The following is a 23794-nucleotide window of genomic DNA, read 5'->3' on the forward strand; positions in this document are numbered from 1 at the left end:
ATTCCACTTTCCAAGTCCCCCCATTCCATTCACTGTTCCCGTTCTCTTTTCATATCTTTTAATGTTCCTTTTTTTGCGATCACTAAAACTGAACGCCGTGAATAATTAACCCCTCTGTTATGAAAAAAAATTGACCTTGCGTGTATTAAAGGGTTCTATTTTTAATTCTGATCATAGTTCAGCTCTTAATTGTTTCTTATTCTTTCTTAAGTTTTACTCACCCGGTTATGGTCGGGAGGTCTATCTGCTCTCGCTATGCGACTCCCTTTCTTTCTTCTTTGCGACAATACAACAACTCGAGAACGCCCTTCCTTTACTAATATTTGTCCTTATCGTTTTTTCGTTTCGTTTCACGTCATGAAATAGGATCCATAGCTCATTCAGACGAAGCCTTGTGTGGTGGGGGAGCAAGGATGAATCGAAGACGTGGAAAATATACCTTTTGGGCTTGCAATAGCATTGATTTCATGTCGCCTGGTTTTTTTTCTTTGGGTTTTTACCTCTTTTTCTACAAGATATATCCGCCTTAGCCTTTTGCTTTTTTATCTCGTCTCTTGATTCTCCATTCTCTAACAAGCAGTGCCTCATTCCCTCTCTTTTGTTGTCAAACAATAAATACACTTTCAGTCTCAATTCGATTTCCTTCTCCCATAATACTTCTCCCTCCTTCATTTTCTGCTTCTCTCTTTTTGCTTTTGCGATTCTTTTTTCACTGAGATTGGCCTCTTTTTCATCCTCTCCATTTCTGCGGGCATAGAGACGTAGCTACGGACATAAAAAAGTTGATATCCAAGAAACTTTAAAAACACAACCGTTTCTTACCAACCGGCCGACCAGCAAATTTATTTTTATAACATTATCCAGTTCTATTATAACACTCTACATCATTCTAGCAATTATTTATTAAATTTTCGAACATGTGGAGTGATGAAGTTAAGCGGCAATTCGAAGCTACTTCCGATTTGGGCAATTAGCTCAGTTGTTAGAGCGTTCGCTTTGCATGCCTCGGACTGCGAAAGGTCGTGATTTCGATTATCACATTGTCCAGTTCTTTTTTTCTTTTTGTCTTTGTTTTCTTCGTCCCTACTATGGTTTTTGTCTTCTCGGAATAACTAACTAGTTATAGGGTTTTAATTAGTAAGTATATCGGTCACATGACCACGCGTTTCTGACCGCATTCGGGGACCATCTTGAGCGTGACAGGCCATCAAGCAGGCTACATTTGAGAAGGATGCTGTGTATTGAATGATGCGACCTCCCCGCATTCAAGACATTCCGGACCCATGAATAATGGATTGAAGAGGAAGGCAAATGCCTTAAATGATGTGGAACACCGTGCCACAGAGGATGGGTCTGGATATCTATCTTGTTCTCCAGAATTGCCCTGTGAAGGACAACGAGGAGATGTGGGAAGAGTGTATATGAACCCTTCAGCAACGCTGCCGGTGGAAGTGGCAGCCACTACCACTCTCCCAACCAAGACTCACGATGGGACGAGCGCCGCTCCATTGCAGCCCCCCAAAGGCAAAAGAGGACGACGCTCTGCATCGTCATCCTCGAGGACTAGTAGCACTTCTTCCAGAGGCCGGCCGAAAAAACCACCTGCTACTTCTACTCCGTCAATTCCCTGGCCTGAACCTTTCAAACTCCTCGCTCAAACGCATCGCGCCCTCAACCTTGTTTACACCTTCTGTTCTGCGCGAAAGCACTTTGCGACGACGTTTGATAATATCAAAGCAGCTGCTGAAGCGCAGACAGGCGGACGTAAACTGAGTGTTGAAGATGCGGCCAGGGTCAAGGTGTTGATTCCGCGGTCAGTAAGATTCGAAAGTGTTGATAAGGGAGTTGTAGATCTTGTCGGGGTGAATGAGGCCAAAGGTACAGGGAAGATTTGGAGGGATTTGGAGATTGAGGGGATGGGTCATGACGCCGAGGCCAGCGAAGGTCTAAATCCAGATGGTGGTGGTGACGTGTTGATATTTGAATTTGTGGATGGGGATTTGAAGAAGGATCCCCAGCAGAATTCTTCTCGTAGGAGATCGAAAACGGACGACATTAGAGTTCCTGTCTACAGCCAGAAACACATGGTGACTCTGATTGAGAAACGAAATAAAAAATTTTCAGACGCTGTTGATGCCTTCCTTGCTAAGTGTCAGGATGAGGATGTCGATCCCGTCGAGAAGCTGGAGGCTGATAAAGATATGTACGTTCCTGTGTTGCATCGCAGCGGTGCTAACAATCTTGCAGCGATGAGATTGCCGGCACAGATCCCTAAGGAACGCGCAACTATTGCAGAAATTATTGCTAGTATCAGAGAAATGGAATGGTACACTGATCAGATAGTACCCGATGGACATCGGGTCTTTGACCCACAGCCAGCCGTTTACGGTGATCTGACATTTGCTATTTCACAGAGTCTGGTCAACGCTCTATATAATACCCGAGGCATTACACAGTTCTATTCACACCAGGCGGAAGCCATCAATAATCTCCATGACGGGCATAATGTCATTGTTTCTACTTCAACAAGCTCAGGGAAGTCCCTTATTTACCAGGTTCCAATGTTGCATGAGCTGGAACAGGATCCTCGCAGCAGAGGGATGTACATCTTTCCGACAAAGGCGCTTGCTCAGGATCAACGCCGAAGCCTAAAGGAATTACTGGGGTATATCGAAGGCTTAGAGCATTTGCTCGTGGAAACATTTGATGGTGACACGCCCATGGCAGATAGAAACGTGATTAGAGAAGAGGCACGAATTATTTTCACCAATCCGGACATGCTACACATTACAATATTGCCTCAAGAATCCTCTTGGCGGACTTTTTTGAAGAACTTGAAATATGTAGTTGTGGATGAACTTCATGTTTATAACGGTCTTTTCGGTTCCCACGTTGCCTTCATTATGAGACGGCTACGGCGAATATGCGCTGCAGTTGGAAACCGCCATATCAGGTTCATATCTTGTTCAGCCACGGTTGCGAATCCCGAAGAACATATGAAAACAATATTTGGGATTGATGATGTGAGATTAACAGATATCGACGGGTCACCCTCCGGAAGAAAGGAATTTATATGCTGGAACACTCCGTTTCGTGATCCTGGAGACCCGTCTTCTGGTCGTGGTAACAGTATCCAGGAGAGTTCCCGTTTGTTCTGCCAACTGATCCTGAGAGGTGTACGCGTGATTGCCTTCTGTCGGATTCGGAAACAGTGTGAATTGTTGTTAGCTGCTGTTAGAGATGAGCTTAAAAGCCTAGATCGAATCAATGTCTCGCGATTTGTGATGGGTTATCGCGGCGGCTACAGTCCGCAGGATAGGCGAAAAATAGAGCGAGATATGTTTGAGGGAAAATTACTTGGGATCGTCGCCACAAATGCACTCGAGCTAGGTGTGGATATCGGCTCACTCGATGCTGTAATAACGCATGGATTCCCTTACTCTATCTCAAATCTACGCCAACAAAGTGGGCGTGCCGGGCGTAGAAACAAAGACTCTGTCTCTATTCTCGTCGGTGATTCCTACGCAACTGATCAATATTACATGCGAAACCCGGACGAACTCTTTACGAAGCCCAATTGCGAACTTCAGGTGGATTTACGGAATGAGTTGGTACTTGAGGGTCATGTCCAGTGTGCTGCTTTCGAAATGCCAATCAAGCCGGACGAAGATACTGAATACTTCGGTCCACAACTCCACGATTTTGCATGTACACGACTTACCAAAGATAGCTTAGGCTTTTACCATTGTCACGAACGATTCCGCCCTCACCCTTCGAAATGCGTTGCTATTCGAGTCACTGAAAATAATCATTATGCAATCATCGACACAACTAACAACAGAAATGCCGTCATTGAAGAAATTGAGGAATCGAGAGTAATTTTCAGTATCTATGAAGGAGGTATTTTCTTTCACCAAGGACATCCATACATGGTTAAGGAACTCAATACCGACAAGCGCTTTGCCCGTGTCATCCGGGTTCATGTGGACTGGACGACCCAACAACGCGATATCACGGACATCGATCCCATCGAAACCGAAGCTATAAGACGCATCAGTAGTACGGCCAACACCAAAGCCTTTTTTGGCGCTATCAAAATTCGAGCGATTGTCTATGGCTACTTCAAACTGGATAAAAAGGGTCGAATTCTTGACGCTGTGGCGCTTGATAATCCGCCAATTGAAATCCTGAGCAAGGGAATGTGGCTAGACGTCCCTAAAAAAGCGCTGGATATCTTGAAGGCCCGCAACCTTAACGCAGCCGCAGCCATCCATGCCGCGGAACACGCGATCCTGTCTCTCATGCCAACATACATCATTTCGTCGCCTGGCGATGTCCGCACAGAGTGCAAAGTTGCTGTTAAAGAATTAGGCCCAAAACACCAACAAGCGATGAACCAAACCAGATCCCAAAATGTTAAGCCTCCTCCCATACCTGCCCGTCAACGCCCCGCCCGACTAACTTTCTATGACGCCAAGGGCGGGTCATCGGGCTCGGGAATTGCTGCGAAGGCATTCGAATTCGTCGACAGTCTGCTCCGACGGGCACTGGGCCGGATTGAAGCATGCCAATGCACGAGTCCGCAAGGGTGCATCGAGTGTGTTTGTGATGAACGGTGCAAGGAGATGAATGTTGTCATGAGTAAGGCCGGCGCTGGCGTGGTGCTGAAGTGTTTGCTTGGGATAGAAGTTGATGTGGAAGCGCTGCCATGGGGGGAAGATGTGCTGGGAGATCGCGGCGTTGCAAGCGACGTGGCCTCAATCCAGGAGGGGAAGGAGTTGGCTGGGGGCTTGGAGACTATTGTTGAGGCTATGGAGGTTTCAGCAAGGCCGGGTGCTCGCGCTCGGATTTATGGGGTGGAAGGGGTGGTTGAAGGATGAGTTGAGATAATTACTTTGATATATGGGCTTGGGCATAGATGTGGATAAAGCGTTGTTTTCTCAAATATACTCTCGATCCCGTTCGTCATCTTCGAACACTTTATTTGTCCTGTATGTACCATACCTTTCTTTCCCTGCTTACCCCTTTCCTAGCTAGAAGTCTAAAATGGTAGAACGTGGACGGATGTAGAGAAGGATAGTGATAGAATTCGAAACGGAAATGTGATAACTGTAAAAAGGTTATTGGAATGCTCAATTCTTTTGATATTTTAATTCCTTCATGACTTAAATTTTTATAAAGCACGGTCAAATTAACGTATTCCGCACCCGGTTTGATCGAGTTACATTCTGGATCACTTTGTACTAACCATTATACTAAAGTAGTTTGAGAAATGACTCTTTTAAGAGAAATGTAGTTGACTACCTTCCCATAACTTATTAAATTATGTGTCAGTTGTCATTGAGAAAGTAGTGAAATAGTATTTCATTTTTGTATCCTTTACATGACACTTAAGGTTCAAGTTTTTGAAATCTTAATCATGGGAAAGTTGAGAATTTTTTTTTTTTTTTTTTTTTTTTTTTTTTATCACGAAATAGTAAAAACTATAAAGAAGTCGTAGCTAGTTATCTGAAGATTTGAGAAAATTCTAAAGTTGTAACTACGGAGTATGCTTTCTCAAATTAATAGTATGACCATTTTTACTGAATGGTGAAGCCCTCCCTGTCTTGTTGTTTTACATACTATCGATTTTAAGTTTTAATGGCAGGTTTTAACTTTTATACTAGTTACTGCAGATTGAAGTTTATATAGAAGTGAGAAAAAAAACTTGATGATTTAATGATTTTATTATTTTTTTTTTTTAAAAAAAGATGAGGGGTGAAGTACTACTGTACAGCTTTCATTCATTGTGATTTCATCAGCTGGAGAAGAAAATTGGATCTAGTCAGCGAGTCGATTCTCTCTCTCTTTTTTTTTTAATATATGCACTAAATATATAGTTACAAGAATATACAAGAAAACGAAATAGGAGATGGAAACTAGGTACATTTCTAGCTTACAAATCTATCAGCTCATGGATATTAATGTCGTTCGTTCCTTCACTAACTATCATTCAGCTTTCACCATCAACGGAAGGACATTCCATGTATGTACTCCGTACTGGAATTACCTACCTACCCTAAGGATCGAAGAAGAGCGGGCCAGAGGAGGGATGGAAATTGAAGTTTTAATTTCGCCTAGGATCTTCTATTCCTAACTAAAAGCGGAATTATGTACAGATTACGTGACATTAGGCTTGCAGATCTCGACTTAACTTGTCCCTCCTCACAATTCCGGCTGGCATTTCATGTATTTCGTTGAATTTAGTGTTCGCTGGGAAACAATGCTTCGACAGAAAGGAGTAACTCTCAAACAACAGAGTCATTTGCGAGGAGGGGGCATTTTCATGTAATGGATGGAACTCGTGGTTCATTTCCATGTCTTGTATTCATGTCAAAGGGAGGATGGGGTTCAAATCCAGGTGTTTGGTTGGTAGATCGATTCTATATCGATACATACATTGTATATGAACCTGTGTGTTGGCGGAGTGGCAAAGGTGAACCTTCTTTTCGCCACGTCAGCCTCCGATCAAATCCCGGCCCCCATTAAAAGCCGAGAAGTAGAATCGAGAAAGAGAATTCAGAAGAGGGGAGGAGAAGAGAGCTGCTGGGGATACAAGATGCTTAAGGTAGTAATAAAAGGACGAACACCTCTTCTCCCTCGCCGCGTGCATACCTCCAAATAAGAATACATCGGAAGCCACTCTGGCATATGTCTTGTAAAGGTGTTAAGGAGTCGGTTCGGATGGAGAGGTCTCGGAGTAGAGCCCAACCGTAGTAGGAGGCGTGAGTGTGTTGCTTGTGCAGCTTCCTGAACTACTAGTGTCATCTATGGACATTCTCCAGAACATTGTCTTCAAATCACGAACGTCCTCCCGAAATGTGTCTCGGGGGTTTAACTCGCGCTCACCGGTCCATTCACGGATTTCGCGAACTAGCTTTGGACATCCTTCATAGTTTCGGAGCCACCACCATCTCAGTTCGGGCAGTTGCCATAAATCTGCCATTTTGGAGCGGAATGCCGATGGATAAATGAATCTGGATGGAAAGGGAATTTTAGTAAAGTGAGTGAGAGAAATTATCCGGCTGCGACTGATTAGCTTACCCAAATTGTTCAACCTTGGCCAAGAGTTTCCGACACCACATGATATGTTTTTCATCACTGGGAATGAACAGAGTGGAAAGAGCTAAGGAGGATTGGACCTGTATAATCCAGTCTTTCGGTCTATTGGGCCATCGCTCCATAGCTTCAATAAGACCGCAGAGCTCTAATGCGTCGCTTTGCAATTCTGCAAGGTCCAGCTGCTGCAACAACAGGCCGGTTTGGTATTTATGCATCATTCTGGTACCAAGAACGTCAACCAGACAACAGTTGACGTCCCAGTATGATTCGTCATAGATCCTGCCTGGCACGTAAGGATCCACAATATCATCTGGCCCAAGAGGCACCTTATTAGGGAAGGACATAACTAGGTGATCTGGACTGGCCAAGGAATTCCATGCTTCCTGTATTTTGTCAAGCCGAGCAGTGATATCGTGGTTTTGGCGTTCAAATTCTTCAGTTGAAATAAGCATTCGTGACGCATTTGCAATCAACGACGCCATATCCATGCCAACCCTCCTAGTGCGGATGGCACATGTGTAAAATTGTTTGTTGATATTTCCTGGATCCTTAGCTTCCTCTTCGACGGCGAACGACTCACACGCGATATACCATTCTGGACTCAAAATGGCTTCACTTCCGGCTAAAATACCGGACACGACATCAAAACGGGCATACCATAAGAACATATAGCGGCGGAACTCGTTTTCATTAATTTTTTTTGGGGTATAAAGCTCGGTGAGCATACGTTGGGCGGCTTGATGATGGTCTGTAACGCTCACCCAGTCACCTAGGTATTCCTGCGATCTTCGTTAGAACGAAAGGGGGAAATCTGAACTAGAAAGGTGACATACTTCGAAGGTTGCTAACTGAAGAATAGTCAGCAACATAGCATCATGGTGCGTGCTGTTAGTGCTGAGCGACTTCAGTAGGCCTGTTACTGATTTGTTATAATATTTGAGGAAGGTGTAAAGTTTGCCATTAGGATGTCGGATGGAGCAAATATATGCTGAGAAGCCGATGACAGCGTACAGCAACGGCTCGTATTGCACAGCATACATAAGGAGATCTTTAGTAATAAAGGACTGTGCGTCTTGTCGCATAAAATAATGGCGAAATGTTATAATGTGTCTGTGATACGCCAGAAAAAATTGTACGTCGTATTTCAGCTTGGAAACCCCAGGTAAGTTAGAAATTTCCTTCAAAGAGCATTCGAATGTTGCCGCTTCATTACCACATCCTGAAATTGTCGAGATCATATCGCTTATGGGAAAATTATCTCTTCCATGGGCGTCCGATGGTGATTTCGGAGGCCGCCCTTTCCGCCGGACTAGCGATTGGGCACTTTGGCTCCGAGAAATAGTAGCTCTTGGTTGGGATACTGGTGGTGATATACTACTGGGATGTTCTTCCTCCTTAAGTTCCTCTTTTTTTTTTTCGGTGCCCTTTTTCCAGCTTTTTCCAGTACCGCCATTATTTTCATCCGAAGATTCACTCTCTGGTATAGTTGGAGGTTTTTCAGCGGCTCCTAGATTCGTGCGGCTTCCTGTTCGCCTTACTTGGGGTGGTGGGTAGACGCAATCTCTCTTTCCCTTGCTGCACCCTGGAAATATAGCAAAACGAGTTAAAAAGTAGCTGGAGCTTTTAGTTCGATGGGTAGAACGTACTGTCACAAATTGGATGAGTTTCATCACACTGTAGATGACAGATCAGCAACCAATCTTGAGGCGCGTGCAGGAGAATAACAAAGAGCAAAGAACAAACCTTCACTCGACGAGAACGGCATGTAAAGCATCCACTCCTTGTTCTTTTGTGTTTTCTTCGATCACTTGGTGCGGATGCCATTTGGAAATGAGCTTGGGGGGTCTCCGGAGGAGGTATATGAGGTTGATGGGAATAATGCCACACGGAGTTGGTGTGGGGATATTGTGGGGTTGTTAGTATATCTGGATGGGCGGCAAACTGGGCAGCGGCATGCGTTGAGGGTGCATCGTAGCCTTCTGCAGGGCCACCAGGCGGAAAATATGAACTCATTCTGATTTTCAATTGTCTGGGCGCCGATTAGAAACACCGTTGATATTCCCGGGAGCCGGGACTTCTAAAAATCTCATATCTTAGTCCACAGACACTTTGGCGCGTCTTGGTTGCACAACCCCGGCATAAGAAGATGGAAAACGATGGAACAAGCAGGACCGGATCGATCGATCATACAAGCTGTAGCAAAGACTGCTGCCAGCTTACTATGTAGGTGCGGTCAAATGCGGCCAAGTGCGACGGAATAATCAGTAAACAAAAGACCGCCAAACATCGTTCATGGGCTAATCGCAACGATCGCTACAAAGGCCCGAAGAGCAGTGCCACCAGGTTCTTGCCGTTTCGTCCGACTAAAGGAAACCTCCGAAATTTATACACTACCAGGGAATCAGGAGAGGGTGGTGTACTCTGTGAAGCGCTTGGAGTTGGAATAACGACAGACGGCTGGCCAAGCGCTATGGTGCTGGGCGGGTTTCTGATAGATGTGTCTGGACTAAAAATGAAAGAGAAAGGTTAAGAAATATGATCATAATCTGGCGTTTAGGAGTGAATTCCAAGGCCCTAAGTTAAGCTTACTGTCCTTGTAAGCCCGAGGGTGCTCAGTCTGAAGTGACCAGGATGATTGGAAGTCCACAAGGGGAACACGGGGAGCGTTCTGTACGGCTGTGCCGCTATTGTTGTTGCCGCTGGTTGGACTGGTTCGAGGGGCCCAGAAGGAGATGTCGACTGGCTGTGGGTTGAAGTGGAGCAGCAGTGTATTAATAGCTGATCAATGGTTGAGCCAAGTCACAGGTGGCCTCAGAGCAATGCAGCCTTACTGCGTCGGCCTTAGGCCCTTTTGGCCAAGACTACTAGTAGTTGGTGACCTCATTTTCTTCCCAACATGAAATCAATGGTCAGTACGTTCTTGGGGCGGGCATCATCGAACTCCTTGCCAGTAGAAACAAATCGAAGTTCAAGTTCCAATATCATCCAAGGCTTTGGTCACTCAAGAACGGTAACTTTCAAACCCAAGGTTCCTTCATTGAACAAGTGGTGGAACGTTGAAAGACTGCCGATTCAAGGCAAGACGGAAGTGCACAAGGAGATCCATAAAGTCCTCTTTTGTACCGCAATACTCAGTAGAAATAGATAGCAGGACTCGACTATGAACAAACATCTTTTGGTTTCCTCTCAGGAGTTTTCACCGACTTAACTTGCAGATGTGTATACATTGAACTGTACCATAACGTAGCGCTATGTCCGTTTCAGGCACATGTATGTATGTATGTGTACATCCGTAGCATCAAGGTGTACCTGCACTCTCGCATCCAGTAACCAATAACAAAAAATGGAAAATTGTCGGCCACGGTCCCAGGCGATCCAGGCGTGTTTAGGTTTCTGGAGAGCCGGACGATCTGGAAGGTTGTTCGGTGTCTGGTCCCGCTGCGGGACTAGCGGATCCTGTCAATCGACCACCAGCCGCAGCAGGCGGCGGCGAACTCAAGTCACGAATGAGGTGTGGTAACGTTGCGATTGGGGCGTGAAAAAGCGGAATAAACGAAGGACTCGAAAAACAACCGGGTTACAGAGTGAGGATTTCCCTTCTGCCGTTCTTGTCGGGTACTCTTCTTCACGCAGAGATCAAATTCTGCCTCGGAAACTGCGAAGTAGCATCTATTCCCCCACTTAGGACATCGTCCTATTTAGCCTTGACGCCAAAGGGGCTTGATATCATGAACCAACTTTCCAGTGGGTGAGCCTAGGTTATAATTTTCCAATCCCCCGGAGTCCAATAGCATCAAACCTGCATGGCAAGCCGCATCCAGCCGGCAATTTAGGGTTTCCAAGGGAGGGCGGTCTCTTGGAAAGGTTGGTCCCAAGACGGCGGGGTTGCTGAGTGATCCCTATGAACGGTGCAGCACCGTGGTTTGGGATCCCACATCTAATCAACTTGGGAAAAGTCAATATTGTGCAACAGTCAAGCCACGAGGATGGCGAGTGAAGATTGACAAACGCAAGGAAGGGCAGGAATTTACCAACAAAATTAGGCTTCGAAGACGCCTGACCTGGGTTTTTTAAGTTCATGCCACAAGATGTAACCCGCAATGCCTCGCTTGCGCTTTTAATTTTCATGCTTAGAATACATCTGTTATTTCACACACAGTTCTAATGTCAGATAACAGTCGCTATACAACTAGCGAGCAGGGTCTGTCTGTGATCAGCCATGAAGGCAGAAATCTTTACGTACCAGGATTGTGGAAGAATTTTACTAGCAAGCAGAGAGATGGAGATCTCTTCATTAGAGACCAAGTAGCGACCATTATTGTAAAGATTCTATAGAGGTCTCACAGAATAATAAATAGGCCAAAATTTCTATTCCATATCTATAAGTTATTGGTGTGATTGATTGTCGTTGAAACGCGATTTCAATCTTACTCATCTTCGATTCATTTTATCCTCGGATGTGGTTTATTAGGGATATAATTGAATTAAGAGGTTAGTAACGGAGAACTTTAAGATATGAAAATATAGTAACGATATAATAAATAAATTATATTTATATAATACACAACATTGAATGAGTGAAAGTGAAAAAAGTGCCGTGGGTTGTCATAGGCCTACGGTCTTCTGAGTGAGCCTTGCTGCTGAAAATCTAATATTAGCGGATATCTAAAGATCTCGGTGATGTGAGAGCTGCTCAGCGTGGTTCATGATGAGAACAACATCATCAAACCGTTAGTTATATCAGACGAAGATGAACCACAAAAGGAAGAAGAAGAAGAAGAAGAAGAAGAAGAAGAAGAAGAAGAGAGACTCTCATAAGCAGTCTCATTTATTTCGCTCGAGACAGTCTCTCCGGAATTTGTTTGAAGAGCAATATAATAACTTAGAATGGGCGCTCAGCATCGATGTCCCAAGCATCATCCTGATTTTTCTTCTCAAATCATTTATTTCTTATCACAAGAAGAGAAAAAAGGAAAAAAAGAAAAAAGACAGAAGAAGAAAAGGAGAAAGAGAAAAAGGAATTAAAAATCGGAGCAATGTTAGAAGATAACTAACTACTGTGTAAATATTGACAAGCTCCGTAACTTACACGTTAACTAGAGCATTCCCGCAATCGTCATCAGGTGCTGCTCCTCAGGGAGAGGTGTGGCGCAGGCCCTGGATTTTAATGCCGGGGTGCTTAGCCGGCCGCATCCCCACGGCCCATGGATGGACAATAGTCCTTGCGCACACGCTAGAAATTCATATGGCAAAGGACGTTACAGGGGCTTGATTCCTCAATCCTAACAAGTCAGGCACCAAGAGCCCGTCACTTATACTGTGAGCACCGGATTTATTTGAGCTCCAGCATTGGGATTTCCTTGAAATTTCCAGCATGCGCAGGGATATGTTCGAGTTTACGCTGCGTGTGTTTATTTCATCATGATTAGTACTTCGCTGGAATAATAATAAAATCTCCCCCAGAAAACAGGCATGGAAACTTGATCTCGGCAATTGTCATGGACGCCGCCGAAATGTCGCACATGGATAAAGACAGGGGCAGCCAACGGGCCGGGTCCCAGCCCTGGAGATTTTCCAATTGGACAGCTCGCAAGGATAGTCCGTTCTGGGAGCCGAGTTAACACCAAGGAGCTCGGTGTGGAGGTTCCAGAAATCAGAACCAAGGATGTATAATCAGCCGCGACGTGAGGACCAAACGGATACGTGTGAAACGTCAATAGAGTTGAAAAAATCTGGCTTCCCGGCAAACCTCAAATTGAGTTCCCGTGCGTGCAGCTCAGGGCACGGTCATATTCCACCCATACTGCGCCAGTTATTCCGCAGTTCGGGAGGCAGTACGGAGTATATACTCTTTCTCAATGAAGGTTGACCTGGACGGCGGCAACCTTGGGCGCTCATACCACCTGTGCTAATTTGGTTAATTAACGGCACGTACATCTTGCCCTTCGCTTAGTTTGACCGTTTTGAGACGCTGAGCATACCACAATATACAGCGTAGGTTGACCGTGCATCCAATGAAATGGGTTTAGCTTAGGTGTACTACTACACAATTAGGAAAGAGACTTTCTATTTATGACGTGATGTTCCGCCTTTTATCAACATTTACTGTGTCAATATCAAAGTTTGGCCGCCATCGTAGTGCCTCTTTATCAGCTTGTGAAATTCCAAAAAAATAAAAGGATTCTCTAGAGGTCCTTTTCGGGGTTTGCTGATCCGGAATGTGCTGACTTTCAAATCTTCAAAAGTTCCAAATTTGGAAGGCCAGGCAACGCGAGGAAACTTGCTTTTAAAGGTCCAGAGAATATAAGTTAATTCATTGCGGATTCCAAATAAAGTAACCCCCTTTTACGGTTCAACCCCATACGATGTGATGTACCTTTTTTTTTTTTGGTCGCCCAAGCCAAAGAAGGCAAGTTGGGAAAATGGCAAAAACCAGATTGCCAAAAGAAGTTGCCAGCGAGGAATTCAGTGTTAGCGTGGTGGCTTAAATGGCAGCGTTTCTTTGGGGCCCTCCCCTTACTATCCATCTTGGACACCAGCACTCGAGTCTTGATTGATACTCCATAATCGCAACTAGCAGATCTTCCAAGGTCGGCCCCAATGGGCATTTAGCATGGTTAACCATATTGGGTTCGTCCCATCTTAGCTTGCCTTGGCTTTGTTCAGGGTCCTTCGAAGGCTCATAAAGTTCAGCCCGGACATGAGCCGTGTATGGCAACTTTAAACTGCTCTGAGGGTCCAGCGAGGGGCAATAATTAAAGCCCGATATGGCAGATTCCACTTCTATTTTCTGCTCCAAATCCCGACGGGTTTTGCTGTTGAACAGAAATTATTTGGCGGGGGAAATTCGGCTAAAGCGCCCCATTTTTCCGGCTGAACACAACTTTTCACACAACATTCCCTCCCCACAGAATGCGAAAGGAACTACATTTTATTGCTACCCGAGGTATTTTGCCAGGCCGCACACAAACCTCAATCCTGGACTCTCTCTCAATTTAAACGCCAAGGAACGATGGGACGCAAAATTTCAGTAGTTGATGTTTGGCAGAGTACTCCGTAGATATACGCTGTAACTATAGAATTACCTATGACATGGATGCATTGCACGTGGCAGCCCAAGTCATTGAATAAATTAGCAACGCCTTTTTCCCACTGACTATATCTGAATAGGAAGATTATGACTTCGAAACAGGTTGCAGGATTGCCTTGACGACACACAGACATTCTCCCATTCCCCTTGACATAGCGCGGACTATCCTTACAGCCATAGCAACACACGAAGTTTCAATTTTCCAATTCGAGATCTCAATCGAGGCTTCTTGAGGGGCAAAATGGAAAACTATGTACCTAGCTATTCCACAATACATGATAACCACACTCCACCCCTACAGGAATTGTATTACAAGTAAGTGTATGAGAATTTTCAAGAGATGGGAAAAAAGTCGTTTGTTGAAGGGCAGGGAGGGTTGTCGTCGCAAGAATATTTATTCAGTGGAGTAAGAAATTCCGGAGCCGTGGGAGGTTTTGAACAGAACGTTGTGCAACCCAGAGCTCCTACGCAATTCCGTGTGACTCTCTAGCTGGCACGGAGTAGTATTTATTATTCTTGGTGGTAGGGGCGATAAATTTCCCAGCCGAAACAAGCCCTCAGTGTCTCTATATGGTTTACGAAATTTCTCGACCCTTGTATTGGCTGTGAGTGCAGAGACAGAGAGTGACTTTAACGATGTCCTATCATGCGAGAGGGCCCGCTGAGATTCCCTTTCCCGCCTATCCAATCTAAGACTAAAAATCCCCCTTGAAGTTCACTAATCCTGGATATATTCCTTGTGATGGAGGTGGAAAGGTTGACTGCTCAAATAGGCGTGGTCACGTGGCATTCTAGCGAGCGATAGGGATATTGTTAGTTAGGCCACCTGGGGTACAAGAGGGCTCAATCACCACCAGCGCAATGCTGGTGGTTGAGGGGACGAACTAATCCAAACCCCCAAACAGATACCAACACCTTGTTCGTTTGATGACCTGCAAACTACGAGATGTGGAACAAATTACCGGACCTCAAATAATTCCGGCTTTCATCGTGGAAAGTTTGATTGGTATGCACGGAGCTCTTAATTACAAAATATATTTCTAGCGTGCCCCACCTCCATAACCTCAACGCTTTGAATTTCTCAAAATCTGCGGCTAGTATTAAAATTGCCTGGTCTGTGACCCGTGTCTCCAAGTTTTACGCATCTTGGAGAGATCCACTGCGTATATTCTGGCGCATAAAAAAATTATTTAAGAATTACTCCTTGCATCAGCAAATGACTGTTGCTGGCCGTGTCACTATGTAGCATGCAAATCCCGGTCCATCTTTCCATCTTCACAGACAAGGTGTGACCTGGTTTCAACTACAAAAATTTACTCGTATGAAACTTGGTTTAGAAGTGTAGTATTCAGCGTTTGCAAAATTTCGGATAAAACTACTCCGTAAGAAGTGACATGGATGGCTGGCTCCAACTAAGGTTAACATACATTCTAACCTTAAATCGTTGTTGGAGCCTCACCGAAAAACCCTAATCAGATATCCCAGGATCATACGATGATACTGTATCAAATGATGGAATGAAAGCAAGAACCCCCGAACTTGAAAAGAAAAGAAGCTCAATCGTGTGTTAGAGATAACTACTTTTGAAGCTTTGACATTTGAAGTGCTAACCAGCTTTCAGAAGATTAGATGAAGAACTCATCTTTGAACTGTGATATTAACAGGATTTGTTTATCTCTCATTTTGTTTTGATTAAAGTTATCAATTTTAGAGATTAAACGCAAGTCAAACATTATATAGATAGCTATTATATCACTGGGTTCTAATATATTATATATTATATCTATCACTAGATAAAGCTACAGAAGAGCTAAGTAAAGAAAATTTTATCAAATTCTGAGAAGATGTATAAAAGCTTTTCATAATGAAAAGCTTTAGATATCTCAAAGAGAACTAGAGCTTATAAGACTATAGCTATCAAAGATAAAGATATAAAAGTATATGATAGTCATACATCTATTATGACTCCTTGAAATACTGCAATGAGTGCAAAGACTGATACAACTTAAAATCAAAGTGATATAGTAAGATATTCGCTTTTTCTATCTCGCCAATCTTAGTATCTGATAGTAAGCACAACCCATTTAGTTAACAGGTAAAGCCTTCAATAAACTAAAATAAAAACAATAATATACTAGAATATTGCTTGAGATAGCTCTGTAAGTTTCGTTTAGCATAATGCAAAAAAAAAAAAAAAATAAATAAATAAATAAATAAATAAATAAATGAGAAGAAAAGTAAGTAAAAAAATCAAATGAGATAGAAATCAATGATATTTTGTTCTACTGGATCTATACGCTTGTAATATGAGATTACGGAGATATTTATATTTAGAAGCAAGGCTTTTAAATGCTTGAAAATATAATAAAAATAGGTAACTAGAAGCGGCAATATAGTGGCAATATTGTCTATATAATGCTCGCTATTATCCGTAGGTCTTAGGAGATCAGCGATTAGCCTTGAATATAAGAGATTACTACCTTAGCCTTTATACTCTTATCATTAACGCTATTATGCTTTACCATCCTATTCCCACCTCTTACAACGCTCTTTTCAATAATATTTTTCTATAATACTAATACTGACTTTACTAATTTAACAATATTCATTATACAAAGTGCGTGCGTGAGAGAACTTTCATATATAAAATATTAGATTTATACTTGCTTTCTATCACTACAGGCTCAGCTATTATCAGTTAGCATATAGATATGTAGTTCTCATCGGCTAGGTTGGTTATATATACTGTACATCTGATTTATCATGTTTATGATTGATGATATAAGATACTAAAGAAATCTATATTCTCAAATCTACACAAATTTTCTCTGTTCTGATATGCTGTGACATGTATATTACTTGTCAAGGCACTTGATCTGTAGTAATTTTTGACTTTTATCATCTTTATTTATATTGCCACTAATATGATGAAAGGAATTTTATGAATATGATATTTCTTTCAGAAGTATGTAGATTTTCATATTGACTTTTATCATCATGACTTTTTTCCGCTTAATTATTTTAAATATCTACTATCATTATCAAAAACTTGAATATATAGCGCGCAGATCAAACAATACGATGATTGAAGTCTTCAATTGCGTAGATAAATATGCAATCTACGCATCTCCTATATCCTCTGTAACTTTTATATAATCAACATAACCGGTTATACCTTAATCACTATTAGTCTTTGACTTATTTTTATTGATATTTGAGCTTTACAGCAATATTTGAACTCATATATATTAGTATTTTTTGAAAAAAAAAAAAAAAAAGAAAGAAAGAAAATATCTATAGAAGTAGAGAAAGAGAAATCTATTATTTACAAGCCTGACCCTGGTAGATCGGACATATATTAAGCTGCTAGAGATACTTGTTTTCTAATTCAAAGCAAGTATATTGTGAGATAGAAGGAAAAATGAGGCCGGATGCTCATTCTGAAACTTTCAAGCGTTCAAAAAACAAATAGTAAAGTAAAAGGAGCTTGAAATGAACACCACTACAGAATGATATCCCTAATATATTTGAGTGTGAGAGCAAAGTCAGAGCCTGTTTAGAACTGCTATCTCTACATTGCTTTATAGAAGGAAGTGAAAATAATATCCTGATGATAGCTGATAGGCCTCCCAGTCTACCAGTCAAGCGGCGTCAGAAAATCAAGAGGCAAATAAGCACGCACGATTTGCCATCCTTAGTAAATTCCGTAGCTTCGAACGTCTACACTCATCAGAAATGAAACTCGCCACGAGCTTGACTGATTGGCAGCCTATTAAAAGGACTATTGTGGCAAACACAATTGAAGAAGCACGCAGACGGATTTAGACTCATGCTGCAACGGTTGGAGCAACGCTAAGAGCTATAAATATGATGATCTTCATTTTGTTGTCGCTATTGATAGTTACGACATGGTGAAACATGGTGCCGACCCAAAGAGTATTGAAAGATCATCGACTAAGGGAAACGAGATAATAAATAGAAAATTAAATAGATATCGAGATTTTCCTCCCTCAGGGGTATGCAATTGGAGAAAGAAAGGAGGAGTCGGAAAAAAAATAGAAAAAAATAAACCTTGAGAAAAATGAATTCAAATAACTGATGTGGTTGTATATCTAACTGCAATAGATACTTCAGAGCAGAATGATACATCAACTTAAGTTCAATGATAATAAGGGAAATATAAGATGTTAATGTATGCAGAGCTTGAGCTTTGCTCTCTCATCTCAATTAGTGATAAATGGCATAGATTCTGAAGAGAATCAACATAACCACGCAGATTCATAGCCACGAAGTGTATTTGAAAGGCTAACATCATAGAATAACTCTATGACTTGCTGATATTATCACTTGCAAGGAGACTTTATCTTTTCTTATATAGATTATACCTAGAACTAATCAAAGTATGATCAATCTGCCAATGAATGAAGAAACTTAGTAGTTCTAGACGCCCAGTTAGAAGAGAAGAAGAAAGCTAGCAATAATTTAAATTCATATTAAATCAATCATTTCTGAGAAAATTCAGATGTACTCTTTCACAAATACTCTGAAGACTAAGGCTACAACGGCCGATCATTGAAATCAGTTGAGTACTATGAGAAGAGATAATAGAAGTAAAAACAAAGTTCAGAAGGGTATCTATGATTCCATTTCATCTTTGATGTTGAGGAGGGTCAAGCCTTATCTTTTGATGAGAGGACTTGAGAGTCAAGGCTCATGGTCTTTATTTGACCCTTAGTTCATTCACAACAGTGAGCAAATTTTCTATAAATAAGAGTCGCCTGTAGCTGAATAGGCTGAAGCTGAGACGTATTAGAATTAAAATAAAGGAACAAATATGGTGCAGTGAATGAATTTATATCCATTCCAAATCATCGCAATTCAGAAAAATGAAAGATTGGAGATTTGCTCAAGAAATTAGAAATCAGATAGGGAATCTCGGCAGGGAACTCGGCGACTATGAGGGGAAGAGGAAAGATGAGATAGATTTATGCTCAAAAAGGCTCCCCAGTTAAGCTTAGTACCTACGACAGGAGATGCGGAGTTATGGGTTGGGCGGAACAGACGGGAGTACGTCTCCCCCCTCCCCCACATGCGGGCTCCTGTGATTCCGATTCCCGTTCCAAGGGTCAATATCAGATAGTCGCACAGCAACCGGGAATATTTTCAGCCCGGATACTGTCATGATGGTACCAGGCTTCCATTGCTTGTTAGTGCGGCGCGACGGAATAGTGGGGAATCCCAGGCCCACAGGCCGACGCCCTATACTTTTTCAAGGTGTTGGAGGCCGATTCAGATCTTCACATTCTTCCCTACCCGGCTGTTCCTGGCAATTGCACTCTGTAAACAAACGGATGAAAGCCTACCACGTGAGCTAGCCTGTCACGAGGACAGTCAGATAACGTGCTGTAGGGAGCGAAAAAAGAGTTAAAAAAAAAAAAAAAAAAAAAATAACGTACTGAGGCAAAGGAGCCCGGTTATCACCAGCGCCACGCTGGTAATGGAGAGGACGAACCACCCAATCCAATCCCTCCAACATTATATAGGTGTGGCTAACGTGGTATCAGCGAGCATTAGGATGCGAGCACTTCCCATGTAATTTCAATTTATTAAACCATGCCGTGCTCATGGCCTTAAAGAAAACATTTACTGACAAGAACGGGAGGGCAAAATGATAAACAAAGCTCTTGCAGAAAATGTAAGAGTTAGAGAAACCAGTGATATCAAAAAGGGAATGTATGTTCAAGAGTGTTTTGAAAAAAGACAAAGAACAATATATCATGGCTTCATAATTGTGTGACAGAAATTAAAACCAAGGGAACAAAAAAACGGAATGGAAATAGCAACGGCCAATGAGGTGAATAAAGAAACAAGCTGAAGAAACGTTCTGATGAATACCGGCAAGTCGCCCCCGTAGGTCTCTATCTGCATCCTCTCCCCTGAGGCCTTAAACCCTGACCGAGAACACCGGAAAATACTAACAGCCGTAAATAAAAGCTTTCTAGAAGGGTGCATATTGCGGAGAGAGAAAGAGCACCGCAAAGTAATTAAAAACACAAAAACACGAACCAAGGAAGGCTCCTGGGACAGATTTGAATGCATGCATGTTATGAAAAACGCCAAATTGAAGTAAGGAATATCAAGAACGGAGAAAATCTGAAAAATAAATTAAATATGAAAAGGAGGAAGTAAAATAAAGATCATTACAGAAAGGGCCATGCTTTAAGAGTTCCGGCAGAGCTTTGTAGAAAAAGGGGGAAAAAAAAGAAAAAAAAAGGAGAAAAAAAGAGACAAAAAAGAACATTTGTGGATTGAAACCAATGACAGTGTGGATAAAAGTGCAAAGGGGTATTTCATTATTTCAGGGGATGGAATTTAAGATTTCTAAGTAAAATCGAACCGAAAATTCCGGTGTTTACGAGTAGACGGATAATCATCCAATTGCGAACGCGGAGGATATCGAGGAAACCAAGGGCCAGGAATGAACAAGCCAAAGGACGTATGTATGGATCACAGCGTTGAGGTGGGAAAAAATAATTTTCAATGTCGCGGAAGTTGTTCCCCTAAATACGAGGCGGGTATATGGATCAGACGATTATTCCTCTTCATGACACTGTCTCCTGCTCGGTGGTACCTGGGTCGTTGCTCTCGGAATTTGACACGCCTTGACCTCGACATAGCGGGCAGGAATTGCGCCCGGTGGTCAACCACTATAGCCAGTGTTAGTTATTCTGCTTCATCAATAACACGATATGTCGGAGAAGAACCGAACACTTACCTCATCAATACATTCGCGATGATAGAGGTGATGGCATTTGGTTAACTGTCTGACTTCCTCCGCAGCCTCATACTCGGAGAGGCAGATAAGACATCTTTCATTTTCCGTAATAAGAATTTTCTGGGTCGTATCTGCCGATTCAGCGATTAGAGAACCATCATACTCGACCAATCGATATATGCCTCCTGCGGAGGCAACGTCTTCCTGGGAAGCGACAGGCGGTTTAGCGGGACCAAGTAACGATGAAAGGAGTAACATGTCCTCATAGGTAGGGTTCTAATAGCGCTTGATTAACAATGTATTTATTTGAGACAATGGCAATATGTCAGGTTACATACATCTGTAAATAAACTTGGAGTTGCAAAAGCTGGGTGGTTTTCAGATAAATTCGTGCCAACCACGTAGATCAACCAGCTTCTTCCTGCAGATGGCGAGGTACTATCGGGTTCCACAACGCCATTTCGTCTTGCAGCTCCAGAGCCAAGTCCGCGATGACGAGCCGTTTCTGAGTCGCTTCTACGGCGTTGGCGTACATTGTTGAAGAGAGGGTGCTGATTTTCGGAGGACTCGTCGGGTTCCTGAGAAGAGACTTCATTCAATTGCGGAAGTGCAACTGAGGATGCCGACGGTCGTCGACTTGGGCTGTTGGCTTCTGAGGAAACATTGGACAAACCAGGGTCGGCAGGAGTAGATGGAGGGGGATGAGGACCAGGTGGACTTTCTGATAGAACTGTGGGTAATGAAGTGGCCAAATTTGATTGATTGCGAGATGATGTATGTGACCTTTGGTGACGCTGGCTATCGTAATTGGCAGGGAATGTGTTGCTTCCCATTGAGCGACGATGGCTTGAGAATCTAGACCGTCTATCAGCGCGCCGAAGAAACCCACTGGAGTCCAGCTCGGTTCGAGAGACGTTATTTGGTGAAATAAACGGCAGCCGGAGCAGAGAATCCAGTGATACACGGGCGTGGAGTCCAGCATCATTGTCGGATCCATTGCTTATAGAGGGAACTGACCTTACTCCTACCACCACCAAAGTCACCAATCGTCTGTCCTGGCTATTGTCTGTTGGTGTCGGGTCATCAAGGTCCATTCTATCCGATCCACTGTCCTGAGTATATTCAGAGCCTGGTTGGTTAGGATGTCCTGTTGTCGAGTTACTTTCTGTATTTTCCGGGTTGACAAAGCGGAAAACCCTTAAGAAGTTGACGTGAGGTAAGCCACCGTCCCTTTGGTTACTCCCACTCTCGTCTTCTGTCCCTATTCCTTGGGTTTGGGTAGATGTAGCCTGTTGTAAACTTTGTATAAAGCTTTCCAACGACCCATCCGCACCGTCCGCACCAATAGCCTGGATATTGGGCATTGCTGGTGGTGTATTTCCAGAGAGCTGGGCAGCAATTGCAGCCGCTGCCATTTGCAAAACGCGAGACAACGGAGTTTGTTCATCCCGGCGAATGGAGCGAATGTGTCGTGAACGCGCAGGAGTATGTCTTCGTGCGGGGGAAGAGGTCCGGGGAGGTCGAGAAGGGGCACTTGTAGACATTTGTAGTGTATTCCTTGTAGAAGGCTCAACGGAGTCAAGTTCACGGGATCCACCAAATTCCATGTACGTGTCCATCGACCCTAAAGGCGGAAGTAAGTGATCAGAGTCCTCGGTAAAACTAGGCCGTGATGGCCGACGTGGGGGCAGCATTGTTGTCTGGTTTGGTTCAGATATGGCAGGTGGTTGGCCAAATATCTGAGATATTGGCACAGCAATAGAATGCCGGACATGGCTTAATCTCGCTCGATGACGCCAAGAAAATCTTCCGGAGCTAGAATCCCTTGCCATCGCGGTAGAATCTAGGTATATGGGGTTGGGAGGAGAATCGGGTAATAGAGCTGCATCGCCTCGTGGAGGAGGGTACGGTCCACGTATCGAGCGTCGCCTCGATATCCCCCTTGAACTAGACCCAGGAAGAGATGAGAAGCGGTGTGAATGGTGAGCAGAATCCGACCTGTGTAGAGTCCTAGACAACAAACCAATCCTGTGAGCACGTCCTTCCGCGGGTGTTTCTTCTCCGCTATTCAACAGGCCCCTCACAACTGCGTTTGGAAGGATCCTCGAGCCGAGACGAGACATAGTCGACTGTCGATTTGTCGCGGACGCTGGAATGGCAGCAGTGGTTTCAAGGGTGGAAGAAGAGTAATGCGACCCCAAACGTTCCATAGTTCCTACAGGGCTGTCTGCTCGTAGGGATGGGTGGAAATCCAGGTCACTCGAATTTCGAAACATATCAATATCAGGATTAGTGGTGACTGAAGGCAATGGTGAAGCTGCAGATTGGGATGTTAACGGAGGATTTGCATGACTGCGCTCGACAGTACTGTCAATCCCGCCAGTAGAGCGATGTCGACGGTGAAAAGGGTGGTCCACGTTTCCAGGAGAAGATTGTTGGTTGTGTTGTTCGCGTGAAATGCGCGAGAGGGAGAGTGATGAGATACTGTTATTGTTGTGGTTGTGGTTGCTCTGCGCGAAGTCTGCGCGTTGGGAAGAGGATACTTGCCCCATAGTACAATGAGAAACAAACCGGGTAGCTGATGGGTTACCACTGAAGCAGATGTCGGAAGGAGCAGGAGCAAAGACCTCGAGAGTCTACTTAGTCACTCATATTTGGGAGGGAGGGGACTATCTGGCCGCAGGAGAGGGAATCTTTAGAGAAGGTTAGGCCGAGGTTTTGAGGCCACTCGATTTCGATGAGTGACCGCCTGCGACGAGAGAATTAATGAGACCCTGGGTGGTTGTTGGGTGGGAGAAATGGCCTGGAAGTGATCCAGGAGAAACAGA

At 43.6% G+C, this 23794-nt stretch overlaps 3 protein-coding genes and 1 non-coding gene across 4 annotated transcripts; 2 read left to right on the top strand and 2 right to left on the bottom strand.

The window, feature by feature from the left end:
• Positions 1-227: 227 nt before the first annotated feature.
• On the top strand, positions 228-4880 carry HCAG_08043 (conserved hypothetical protein; the record flags this gene model as incomplete). Its single annotated transcript, XM_001536884.1, has 3 exons — positions 228-238; positions 1139-1164; positions 1435-4880. 3 exons carry the CDS (start codon positions 228-230, stop codon positions 4878-4880), a joined length of 3483 nt encoding a protein of 1160 aa, XP_001536934.1.
• On the top strand, positions 965-1047 carry HCAG_09372. The gene has a single exon. It is a non-coding gene; the product is annotated as a tRNA-Ala (tRNA).
• A 1826-nt stretch (positions 4881-6706) lies between the features above and the next one.
• On the bottom strand, positions 6707-9985 carry HCAG_08044 (predicted protein; the record flags this gene model as incomplete). The annotated part of the gene is made up of 9 exons (XM_001536885.1): positions 6707-7016; positions 7084-7880; positions 7935-8211; positions 8640-8683; positions 8748-8775; positions 9044-9115; positions 9522-9607; positions 9691-9844; positions 9933-9985. The coding sequence occupies 9 exons, from the start codon at positions 9983-9985 to the stop codon at positions 6707-6709; spliced, it is 1821 nt and encodes a 606-aa protein (XP_001536935.1).
• Positions 9986-20793: 10808 nt separating this feature from the next.
• HCAG_08045 (predicted protein) lies at positions 20794-23518 on the bottom strand (the record flags this gene model as incomplete). Its single annotated transcript, XM_001536886.1, has 5 exons — positions 20794-20898; positions 20967-21242; positions 21305-21821; positions 21984-22590; positions 22990-23518. 5 exons carry the CDS (start codon positions 23516-23518, stop codon positions 20794-20796), a joined length of 2034 nt encoding a protein of 677 aa, XP_001536936.1.
• Positions 23519-23794: the final 276 nt, after the last annotated feature.

This window comes from Histoplasma capsulatum, genomic scaffold (genome assembly GCF_000149585.1).
Source record: "Histoplasma capsulatum NAm1 scaffold_10 genomic scaffold, whole genome shotgun sequence".
Lineage (NCBI taxonomy): Eukaryota > Fungi > Ascomycota > Eurotiomycetes > Onygenales > Ajellomycetaceae > Histoplasma > Histoplasma mississippiense.